The sequence below is a fragment of the Artemia franciscana genome, chromosome 13, assembly GCF_032884065.1.
Source record: "Artemia franciscana chromosome 13, ASM3288406v1, whole genome shotgun sequence".
Lineage (NCBI taxonomy): Eukaryota > Metazoa > Arthropoda > Branchiopoda > Anostraca > Artemiidae > Artemia > Artemia franciscana.
Genome location: NC_088875.1, coordinates 27,773,729 through 27,786,869, shown reverse-complemented (window position 1 = coordinate 27,786,869; position 13,141 = coordinate 27,773,729). Strand labels below are relative to the sequence as shown.

Below are 13,141 nucleotides of genomic sequence, written 5' to 3'. Positions count from 1 at the left end.
TTTTTAACGGTGTAAGTTTTATTAAATCTGAATATCTCTATCTCTAGCACAAAACTGGAGAAGTTAAATGATTTTTCTAAGAGTTCTGGGAAAGTAAGTGTCGGCTTTTAGTTTTCTGTCGTTTATTTGGATCTCTTATCTTAGCAATACAAGTTACGACAAGACCACCCAACTAATTCTTAATAGTTTGGCCATACAATTTAGTAAAGCTTGTAATGGACGATATAGGGGGATTCTTTAAGGTATCGAACGACCTTAAGGAAAGACTATCAAGGAACAACTGAGTATATCGATTTTTTAGCTCTCTACTTAACACCATACCTATATTTAATAAAGTTCTTAATTGGGAAATCTGTATTGATCAAACTTGGCTCAAAATGAATTAGTCATTCAGACAAAACTTGCCCCGTTCTGCGAATGACTAATGTTGTTATAGCAACACGCAACTTTTGTTGCAGTTGAGTATCAACAGCCAGTCCCAAGCCTGGAAGAAGGAGGAGGGTTGGTCGGAGGGCTAGTAACCCACCACCGTAAAACTGATTACTCAAGAAACAGCAATAGATAGCCTCGGATTGACTTCTTCTTTGATGATGACTAACGCACGCCCCCGGACAGGATTCTTGAAAACGACCGAGTGTTTTCGTATTGGATACTGGAATGTTAGAACAGTTAATCAGGAAACACAGCCAGGAAAACTCAGCAGTGTTATGAGGACCCTTGATAAGTTCCGTATTGACATTGCTGGACTCTCTGAGACCAGACTTACCGGTTTTGGTACTTTGAATAGTGAAACATACCATATTTTGTATTCTGGACTTGAAACTAGAAAAGAGGCAGGTGTTGGAATGGCATTAAGTAGTCGGGCCAAAAAATGCCTAGTGGACTGGGAACCTATTAACGAGCGAATCCTTCGGGCTCGCTTTGTCACTTCTCAGGCCAAATTGACAGTTATTGTTGTGTATGCCCCAACCAATGATACCGTTGATCAGACAAAGGATGATTTTTATCGCGTGTTGTCAAATGTTGTTGCTAAAGCGCATCGGCATGATATTGTGACTTTGTGTGGGGACTTTAACGCTAAAGTTGGAAGTGATGCCTCCTATGCCCCAGCTATCCTTGGTAGGCATGGACTGGGGGAAATCAATGATAATGGCGTACGTTTAATTGACTTTTGTGCGACTCATGAACTTATCGTCGGCGCATCATGGTTCCCTCATAAACAAATACATAAATATACTTGGAACTCGCCTGATGGTGTAACAAGAAATGAAATAGACCATATTTTAATTGCCAAGCACAGGCGACGTTGTTTAGAGGATGTTAGGACCTTTCGAGGTGCCGACTGCTATTCCGACCATCAACATGTTGTTGCTAAGTTTAAGCTGAAACTGAAAACTGTCATAAAGCCCCAGCGGTCAGTAAAAAGGTTTAATGTAAGAAAGCTGCAGGACCCTTATGTATTACAAAAGTATACATCTACTTTGTCAAATAAATTTTCCATGCTAAGGGACGAGTTGTCAATTGATAATCAATGGGAAAAGATCGTCGAGTCCCTGAAAGAAGTGGCACAAGAAGTTGTGGGATAGAGCAGGAAGAAGAAAGAGCAGTGGATATCTGAAAGTACCTGGGATATCATTGATCAAAGGGCAGAAGCCAAAATTCTCGTAGATAGACATGAGCATAATAGGACATGCACTAGAGAATATCTTGATGATTTAAAAGCGCAGTATAAGCGTCTCAATAAACAAGTCAAAACACGGACAAGGAATGATAATAGGGTGTTCCTCGAAACTATGGCTGATCAGGCTGAAGTAGCCGCCAGGCGAGGAGATAGTTGTACTGTGTACGCTATAACGAAGGAGCTTGCGGGTATTTCGAAGGCTTCTTCAACTCAAGTTGAAAACAAAGAAGGCATCTTATTAACCCAGACGGATGACATAAACCGACGTTGGATGGAACATTTCACCGAGGTATTAAATCAGGTGCCTCCCACGACCTTTTTAAATATCCCTGAAGAAACACTGTTTGATCTTGGAATATATTCCGGACCTCTCTTGCTGAGTGAAGTAAAAGATGCTCTAATGACTTTGAAAAACGGAAAGGCAGCCGGTAACGATGGCATACCCCCAGAACTGTTGAAATGTGGTAGAAACGCCCTAGCAGTGCCCATGTTTGAACTTTTGTCACGTATTTGGGAAGATGAAAAAGTCCCGAGTGAATGGTCAAAGGCAGTAATTATAAAACTCTTCAAAAAAGGACAAAAGACTAAATGTGACAATTGGAGAGGCATCGCTTTACAATCAGTAGGCAGCAAGGTTTTGTGCCAAATTATTCTCAATAGAATTCAAAGTAAAGTGGAGAAAGTTCTGAGAGAATGAACAACATGGATTCCGCCAAAACAGATCGTGTTGTGACCTAATATTTAGCCTGAGAATCCTGCTCGAATAATCTAACGAATGGCAGGTTCAATTACTCGTAGTATTTATTGACTTTCTCAAGGCCTTCGACTCGATACACCGCGAGACCATGTGGAAAATCTTAATACAGTACGGGATCCCGATTAAAATTGTAAATATAATTAAAGCGCTTTACCTCGATATTAAGTGTGCAGTACAAACCGAGGGTGGCCTAACGGACTGGTTTACCGTTCAGTCGGGTGTAAGGCAGGGCTGCATTCTATCGCCACTGTTATTTGCCATAGTCATAGATTTTGTGCTTCGTGGATGTAGCTTCAGTGAGGGTCTACAATTAAACCCACTAAGAACCCTCCATGATGGTGTTTTTGCGGACGATATTGCACTCTTCGCTCACGAATCAGAAGATATACAACACAATATAAATGAACTTGAGCATGTGGCAAATGCTGTTGGACTCTCCATAAACGCTAACAAGACTAAATCAATGTCAAATGCAGTCATTCCTGACTTAGCTGAGGGACTTTTGGTCAACAATGAGGAAATTGAAGTAGTGAGTGAGTTCTAATATCTAGGCAGCATTCTTACGCAAGATGCCAATCCTGAAAGAGAAATTTTGTGCCGAATAGCATTGGCTGGCTCTGCCTTCAATTGTCTCAGAAATGTTTGGAGAAATAGTAAATATTCCCAGAAGCTAAAACTCAGAATTTATAATAGCAATGTCCTCTCCGTCCTTACATATGGTTGTGAAACTTGGGAGTATCATTGCGCAACTAGGAAAACGACTATGGGCATTCGATAATAACTGCTTCAGATATATTTTGAATATACATTGGACTGAGAGAATAAGAAATGATGAGATTTATACCATAACAAATCATACCCCCATCCTTGATACCATTAGAAAGCGACGATGGATGTATTGGGGGCACATGGTGCGAATGGGTGATGGAAGGCTACCTCATGACATATGGTGTTGGATACCCCCCGGCCTCTGCAAGTCAGGGAGACCCAAAATGACAGTTGGCAGGATGTTAGAGAAGGAGGCGAAGCTGGCGAGGTCTTCGATGGAGGAGCTTTGGTCGAAGGCTCAGGACAGGTCGTCGTGGCGAACCACTGTTGCTGCCTTATGCACCCTCAGGCGTGGGAGGACCTAAGTCTAAGTAAGTAAGTCAATTATTGTCCAAATCCTAATAATAACGGGAGAGTACACGGGCAACAAACCGATATCTGAGTTGTTACTCCCAGTTTCGATCTTTTAATTTTTTACTTTTCCATCCTTTCTTATGGTCTATATGGCTAATCTGTACGACAATTTTGCTTTGCAACAGAAAATTCAGTTTTATCTTAGTTGATATACCAGCACTTTTCCTGAGAGCCAAATTATCCTACCCTGCTTATTTATCACTGCCATTACTGACCAAAACAAATTAGCTGATATAATTCTATTTACTCGACTATTGAGTGTTTGAAAGGTATCTTTCAAATCTGTAATCGTGTTTTTCTCAAAAGTGCTCACTACAAGTATAGTGCTCGCAAATACGAAAAAAAAAATGATATTGTTAAGTAGTTTGACATGCCAGGTAATACTGTATATAATACTTAAGAACAAAGAAAGTACAAAAATCATGCATCTTTATCAAAGAAATCAGCAGCGACTGAATTGAAACATCAAACAGCGCAGTTTGCAGTGATTGCACTATTACCATGACAAAGCGTATCTAGTAAATCAAAGTCCGTTATAAGTGGACCGTCCCACTTATAACGGTACCAAGTTTATAGAACGGTAATATTTGCATAACGGTAACAAGTTTTTACGGTAACAAGTTTCTTAAACAACTTTGCAAATCAAATTCAGTTGTGGGATTAATACAAAATCTCTTCAGAAGGAAAACGAAATTGCTTGAAATTGTAAATAAAATTCGGTGAAAGCAAGAGTGTAGAGATAACAAACTGCTTAGAGCAAATTAAACCGGAACTGCGAATAGCAAACCCTTAATGATGGCAAAGAAAAGAGCAATGTTTCAGAGATTCAAAATTTACCTACGAACTGTACATCGAACTAAACATCTTGCATGATGTTACCCATTTTTGTAAAATTGTAAACTGGCCTCGACAAAGAAAAGCTCATAGATAATTATTCAGCCCAAAGGTAATCTTCCAAAACTTAAAACATTAAGTAAAGTTTCTTCGCCCATAGCGAGTCACACAGCCAGCCTGAAACCATATATTCAATGCCTGATAAAACCTTTAAATCTTTCATAGAAAAGAAGTTTACATCAGTTCTTTTGTGACATTAAAGACAAAATCCCTACACTAAACAATCGAATCTTACCTTCTCTGGTGATAGTCCATCAAAGTCATTAAATAATTCCTCCCAGTTTGTAAGGTAAAAATGAGGAGTTGACATTATCACTGGTGATCCAGGCTGACATCTATCTTTTGGCATAATGGCTGTGCGTATATCACACTCTTCCAGTTCAAACCGGTTCGGACAAAAACATTCTGACCCAGGATTATCGCTTGGACCCGCTACAGCTTCGTAAGGGACAGTATATCTGTGGGTAGTAATGCCATAGTGGACCGTATCTCGCTCGTATCTCAGAAAGAGGGACCTACAGTGATATAACGACTGTTATCAAAACATTCTAGAATACTTTTAAAATGCAAGAGTTTTTAATTGTACGCATATTTGTTATGTTTTAAGGTTTACTTTTATTATATGGTGTCACATCTGTCAATTCAGATGATAATTTGGTGGTATTATTTTGAGGAAAATGTAGATTAACTTAACAATCATTTACTAATTTTAAGCAACTCACTACAATATATAACTAAATACCTCCCTGTATCTATCCAATATGAATGCGACAAAGAGGCCGAAATACTCACTGACGCGAAATAGGATGCTACGTAAATGTGGTCGTTTAGTGTTTGACCCTGAAGATATATATTACTCTTTACCACAGTTATTTTAATGATCATGGTCAGACAATGAGGATGTCTCAGATAGAACTGGGGAATAAAATAAGACGATAAATTGGGCAGACTTGATTCTATAGAAAGAACTTTGACTATGAGGCATAATAGTATCACGTCACAGAAACAAATCAGACTTCAGGTATTCTAAAGACGTTGCTTTTGCCGATTACTTCGCCAAGGCTTTATAGAATATTGCAAAACAGTGTTTTTAGAGCTGCCGTTCCGAAGAATCGACGGGAGGAGGGGTTCAGACACAATGACCTTGATTTTTTTTTCGATATATTTCCTTTCCCAGGCTTTCTTGCCGATTGGCGACAAAAATTCAAACAGCCTCTTGAAGTATTTATTCCACGAATTTTAAGGAGAGACTACCACATTTGAGAGCAGTCATATACTTGTCATGAAATGAAAAACAAGACTATGATATTAAAAAAAAAAAAAAGCAGGATCTCACTAAAAAAAATAAATTAGAAAATGGGTAAAATAGAGAGGGAGCCCATTGGCCCATTCCTCGACATCACTGACAATCTATTCATTTTATTTAGGAGCCACTTGAAAAAGCTGTAGAATTAGAATTACTGAGAAAAAATGTTTGAAACTAGAAAGCCAAGAGCTCATTACTGTTGTATTATTCCAATTATTATATTAATTATAAGAATGAGCTAGAAGGATGTAAAGCCTTCCAAGGAGCCGAATGAATTAAACTTGTATATAGATTTCGAACTAGAAATTTGTTAGAACTTAGCTTATCCTGTAAGCTGAAGTCCTTGGCCATGATTGGTTTATGATATGACTCTCTAAACTGAAAGGTTTAATAATTCTATAAATGGTGATTTAGGGCTCAAAGGCAGGGCCCTTTTAGAGCCGCAGAACCTGTTTCAGATGTCAGTGTCTTTTATGGTGCTGTGTGACAATGATGTATCTAAAAAAAACGGAATAATAATTACTGAAGTCAAAAAATAAAAAGACTATTGAATTACTATACAAATGCAATATTTAAATTCGCACACTGAAAAAACTGACTGTTACTTGATATTACCGTGGTCCATGACTGTTTAGAAATGGGGATATGAAATTGATTCAAAATTATTGAGAAGAATATTGAGTTTAGCTTTGTTGAGGGCATTGAAATGTAGAACTTACAAAAAAAAAAATATACATTTGAGTGAATTAATACAGGGGGAAAATGACTATTACAAGTTCCATGGTCCATGGAATGAAAGTTAAAGAAGTTATGGTCCTTCAAGGTTTAAAATTCTGTAGTTGCAAGTTTAGTTTTTTTTCAAAAACTGCACCAAAAGATAAGAATAAAAGAAGAATAAAACCTATGGAACATTAGCATTAGAATTATCCAGGCTTTACAAACTTACCTGCAAAGGTCTGGGATGAAGACATACAGTTTTTCACTTGGGTCGGGTTTAACTGTATATGGGCCAAACAGGGTTCCATCAGTTCCATTTATTTGATTGCAAGAGTTACTTTCATCTCTTTCTGGCCAAATATCGAGTTCCCTTTCTCCATTCCAGGAAACAAACCTACCAAGTTTACTGTATCCGTTGGAACCATTGTCTATTTCAATGACTCCTTGATAGCTCTCGTTTTTCTGAAAGAAAATTAGCAGGCTGGTTGAATATAACTGACAAAATTTGTTTAGGTAACTGTAGAAATTGAATAGAATGTTTCTTTCCAGGGAAAAGAAAAAAAAATCACGATTCTTTTTAACAGTGTCAATGATGAATTAATATAGTGACGAATTTTAAATTATTTTGACACCTAAGAAAACCAGGCTACATTTTATCTATAAAAACTAATAAATACAAAAAGGTTATGTAATTAGACCATGAATTACAACTTTCTGTCCTTATTTATTGCACGATACAAATAAGGCAATGGTTCAAAAACGGAATTCTAGGTTTGCATGTGTTTTGTTAAATGTTATGGCCAAAGGTATGAGCTCTCTTTAGGTTTTGCTAAAAATAATCATTATCAATGCGTTTTGGATCCAGCAAAATTGTTTAAGAAGATCAAGTTGTCCCAAAAAATTTTCTAGGGAGAGCAGGGTGGGTGGTCTGCCCTAGTTTTCTCCCTTGAAGGCACCCATGATGTACACTTACATCACTATAACACGGTAAGCGCTTTGTACAAGCAAACAGTTTTGGCAAATGACCATCCCTCTGACCTCATTTGCCAATTCGATCATTTCCATGATGTAAGACTACATGAAAGTTGCTCTGCCTTATAGCTCTACTAGAGAATTTATACTTATTTTTTGCGAAATTAAAACACTCCATGCATAGATTGTTATTGTGCGTTAGAATCTGTTACTCCCCACTTAAGAAAGATGAATGAAGATGAATAGAACTACATGGTTACATCAATGAAGATGTTTAGATATGCTGATACACTACTGGATATTTATTGGACTGAGAAGTTCTTTCTTGAGGCTTGAATCCAGGAATGCCAAAAGTGAAAATAGGACCATACTCAAAAGAGCATCTTAAAATGAAAATAACATGTTGTTTTTCAAGTCACACATTGGTGATTGCAAATCAACGAACAAGTAATTGGTAACAGTTTTCCTGAGCCACAGAAAATAAATGAATGATGATCGTGTCGTCCATTACAGAGTATCGCTTGTTCTTTGTAAAAATGCTATTTTCAAAACGAACATACCAAAATATCATTTCACAGACACAGCCCCCTCCCTTTCCAAAAATAGGCAATGTCAGTGAAAATCAGGTTTCGAGTAATGCATCTTTTAAACGTTGGATAGTGAATGCTTTTGAACACTTTGCTCCCCAAAGACTCAACTAAACATAAACAAAATAAATGATAACTAGCTATATGCATGTTAAATGGGCAGTAAGATAATTAGTTTCTCCCTAAATTAAATCAAATATCTTCATTTAATGAGGCTTGAACAACTTTTTATGGTTTTTGCAAACCCTTTAGGGTAAACTAACCTTTTTTAGTGTCAAGTCAATAGCTCTTTTTAACAGATATTAAATCCCAGACTACACAGTTTTCTATAGAACAACCAATTTTTATCCCCGTTTTAACAGTTCTTCAGTTAAATTTTCTGTACATTTTCTTGGAAACATTTTTAATACCTGCAAAATTATCCAGCAAAATGAAAGAAAAAAAAAAAAAATCAAAATCAGCCTTTTAGGAATTAAACCAATTTTTCTTGACTTTTAAAGTTTTTTTTCACATTTTAGCATAAAAAAAAAGTTGAGAAGGGGCTGTATTTTGTTTGCTTGTTAATTTACACACACGTATAAGAACAATTCCCAACAATAAAACACTAAATACTAACTTTGTAGCAAAATCTAGTCCAAAATTAACATTGAGCCTCCAACACATAAGAAAACAGGGCTTAAAAATTCTTCCTCCGATGCTTGTTACATTATTATTGAAACCAGTAATGTATTACTGGTTTCTAATAAACGTCTTTCTCCGATCTTTGTTTGCATTTTACATTTATCCTTTCATATGCTTTGGTACCTCAGCCTCTTCTAATACTTTTGTAACCTCTCCTTTTCCAATTTCAAAAATTGGTCTATGAGGTGAACAAAAACATAACAAAATTTTGGGAACAAAGTCTTTTGAATATATAGGGTCTAAATTACTAAATACATTAGGTCTAAATTACTTAGCAAAAAATAAAAAATCTCACGATTTACCCCAATATTTCTTTTCAAAAGCAATCCCTCGAATCGAGTAGCTGGCACAGGAATGCCTGATTCTTTTAAAGCCTTAAGTCCTGCACTGTCATATCCATCTTCAAGAAGGTTCCGGACTGTTTCTGTTATAAACGCACCATCATCATAGTCAGTTAAAGCATCTTCAAAAAATGAGAAAATCCAGGGGTTAGCCTTTTTTTGTCCTTCCATTTTGCCACCGATTGCCTATAAAAATAAATCCTTAAGTATTACAAGAGATTTATTGCAATAATGGGCAACTCATTGTTAACATACTGGAAAGCCTTCTTCCTTCACACTCTGTTGAAAGCTTCTGCTTTGACTATGGTAATAAGTCTTGTATTCCTTCCCCTTGTTTGCTGCTATAAAGTAGAACGGATACGACCTTTATATATCTGGAAGACATGCCGCGCCATCTTACTCATTCTATTCAGTAAGATTGAACCACATCATTCATAAAGCGAAATCGATTTGACGAAATCGATAGGGTAGAAAACCGAAGTAGGGTAAATGAGTGCTGTTGAATTGAAATGTTAAATGACAAAAAATATAAAAGATTATGCAAATAAGGACAAAACAATAAGTTATAACATCTGGGCTAATACTTTGATAAATAAAAAAAGACAAGTTCATTAAATAAATTCAAGATTGAAATTGGACATTTAGTTGACTGCAAAAACAATAGATCATCTAACTAACAACACGGTATAATATTAGTAATAGGGTGCCTCTAACTGGTAGAATTAAGCTTTCAAAAGTTTATATTTTGCAGAACAAGCTCTATACCTAATTTTTAGTTTGAACAGACAATGATCAACCCCCACATGATCCCTATGGTGAGGGGAGGAACAAATAGAGGTCAAAGTCTTAAAAACCTCTAAATATTGCTTGTAATACATTAAACGAAAGAAAAATCTGCCTTTCCTTGAACATAATCCTTATTTTTATTTAATTTTGAGGGAGCTAAATGCAGCAAAAAGGTAAAAATAAAATATATAAAAAATGTCTGTTATTTTTTATGTCTACAGTCCATTATTTGTTCAATGAATTATTTTCCAACGGCTAAACTTTGTGGGGCATAAAATAAACGGCAAAAATGGGAGAAGAGGGCTAAAATACAAGTTGCAGAATTTAACCGTTTTCCTTGATATTTCTTAATCAGAGTTTTCAAAAACCGAGATAATAAACCTTTGGGCTGGAAAGGCATTGACATCTACCCTTTTCGTCACGAAGACTGAAGACTGAACACGAAGACTGTTATCCACTATTGCATCATTGAAAACAAGTTTTGGGAAAGCTGGGAAAGTCAGTGCATTTCCTTTCTTTGGGGAAAGAATACCATAAACTCTCAAATTTGTGGTTTTAGGGCCAAATTCTCGTGAGAGGTTCTTCCTATTAATATAGAGGGAGGATTAAATTTCTAGTATCTCTTCAGGCGGAGTATCTCTTCAGAAACTATGAATGTGATTAGGCTATAAATGGAATTTTACTCTCCAACTATTATGAAGTATTTTCTTGAAGTCAGAGATTATATTTATATTACACTATTAGGCGGCTTTTTATTTAAATCCGTTTATTTTGATAAGATCCTCTTTAGTTACTTGTTTTTTAAATTTTTTTTTTTGACCTGGTCCAGGGGGTTATGGGTTTTTGACACTATATGTTACGGGGTATCATATTTTACCAGTGAATCCTCCTCTAAAAATATACACGTAACAATCTGCGGCTAAAGAAATTCTGTAATGTCAGGTACTGTCAGTGGATCAGCTACCCTAATCAGTTGTGGGAATGTGGGTCTCAGGCTTTCTCACATGAACAGCAACTGCAAATTTCCTTTTTATTCATGATCGTACATCAAAGAAAAGGGGGCTGCTTGATCAGATGACACCAAGGCAGTGAGGATGAAGACCATGATGAAAAGCACGATATGGTATTGATTCCCCCGTTTAAAAAATATTAAGAGGATTTTTTTTTTTTCAGTTTTGAAGTATTGTAAATGCAGAAGTTAAACTTTGGTGTAAAACCTAAGGATGGATTAAAACTAATATGAAACTAATAATAAATGGAAGTCAAATATACATGCATATATATATATATATATATATATATATATATATATATATATATATATATATATATATATATGCATACATACACACACACACATAATCTCAAGTCCACAGTAGATGAGTAAATTTAAACCATTTTGAGAAGGATACAAAGTTTTATCAAGTACAATTGAATAGTGGATTTTACCTTATATTTTGTAGGTATTTGTCAGGCTTGTTGTTTATACGCCTTATATTTATCTCTCAATAATCTCAGAGAATAATTTAGCGCTAGAAATATTTGGTGCACCGTCGTTGACAGTATTGGCAGCATGCCGGCCCGCCAAAGCATTTACGGCGGCAGGGCGGTGACATATTTTCGGCGGAGCGCCGCCTATTTTCGGCCTGACTTCGGGGACTACACAATAGACCATAGCTGATAAAATAAATTAAATAAATAGCTCGAAACTTATATCAGTAGCCCTAAGCTACTGGGTTAAGAGAATACTCATGCAGAGAAAAACTAAAAACAATATGTTTCGCCCAAAAACAGGCCCAAAAACTTTTCCTCTATTAGCAAGTATTAGTAATACTTTTATTCAACCCAGTTACAGGAATTGGAATGTCTTTAATCATTCCTGACAAAATACTGAAAGATTTAGGACGTACTGAAATGGGGTCTCATATTTTATCCCTAATTATTTTTCTCAGAAAGGTTTGTAACTTACAGTCCATTTAGACTGGGGCCGGCAAAGCTTAATATAAACAAAATATTTTGAAGATTCGTTGCATTTATAATCGAAACTTCAAACAGGGCCAACATTTTTTTTTCCAGAAGACCTTTAGGATTCAGAGAGACACAAGAGGGCTTCAATGAAGAAAAAAAACTAGGAAAAAAATTCTTGATTTTGGTGACGTCAAGAATTGGCCCAAATTCTTTTTTTCTCTTATCGGCTAGTAACTTACAAAACATGCGGATTTGGGCGAGCAGACCTAAGAGGTAAAACATATATTTAAAAAACAACAATAAAAAATGGTAGTTTATATTCATTCGTCAATCCCAAAATGGGCCAGAGACATTATTTTTCTCTAACCACCATGAAGAGCCTTAACCAGAACAATAATTTTTGAAAAAGAAAATGCTTTTATAGTGATTCATAGTGTGATAAATTCGAATTTTTTCTTGCTCCGATTTTCTTTGAAGTTTCAAGTCACGTCGAAAGCTCAGGGAGATTTTCAGGACAAAGGGAATCTCAATTAAGACAAGAATTAAAGAAAGAATCTGGACGCACTCGTTACGTCTAATTTGTTATTTAATTGTTTCCTTTCAATTAGCAAAACGAATTTCTTTTTAATGAATTAACTTGACATCCACTTAATTAAGCAAACACTCGGTTACAACAGAATAACCTGAAAATTATTAAATAAAATGGTGGATTAAGGTTCAAGATTAGTCAAGGGTACTTACAGAATCGGGACCAGGATGACATTATAAAAAAAAACAATTTTTCACAAATTTTGGCCGAATTATTCAGCTTTTGTCTGAAATTTAAATTACGATCTTTGGTAGATTTTCAGGTAAAACCGAGAAAAAACCCTCACAAATATCGTACAAACAACAGGTCTTTAGGGACAAATACTTTTATTAGACAGTGAAAACAATAACAAAATCTCTGAATATTTCGGTCGCATACAGAGTTGCCGTCCTCAGCTGCATAATAAAAGGGTTTGTCCCTATTGAAATGTTACTTGTAAGTCATGGAAAGGCAGTGTAGTTTTCAAAAATACGTGCCTCACAAATATCAAAATATAAACAAATAATAAAACAATGTCATGTAAAACAAATAGAAATTGATTAAGAAAAATTATAAAATATGTTTTCCAAAACAAAGTAAAGGGGCAGATTAAAACCTAATCAATGAGTAACTAATATCTAAAAAGAACGAAAATCAAAATCAATAATCCCATGAAACCAAACATGATAAATGCTACTGTA

At 35.8% G+C, this 13,141-nt stretch overlaps 1 protein-coding gene across 3 annotated transcripts in view; it reads right to left on the bottom strand.

Annotated features, from left to right (window-relative positions):
* LOC136034757 (lysosome membrane protein 2-like) overlaps nt 1-13,141 on the bottom strand; it is a 59,435-nt gene that overhangs the window by 2,261 nt on the left and 44,033 nt on the right. For all 3 annotated transcript variants that reach the window (XM_065716140.1, XM_065716143.1, XM_065716141.1), the window contains 3 exons: nt 9,080-9,304; nt 6,767-6,999; nt 4,750-5,029 (listed from right to left, as the gene is read on the bottom strand). In XM_065716140.1, coding sequence (XP_065572212.1) covers nt 4,750-5,029; nt 6,767-6,999; nt 9,080-9,304 — 738 coding nt within the window. The remainder of the gene's footprint in view (nt 1-4,749; nt 5,030-6,766; nt 7,000-9,079; nt 9,305-13,141) is intronic.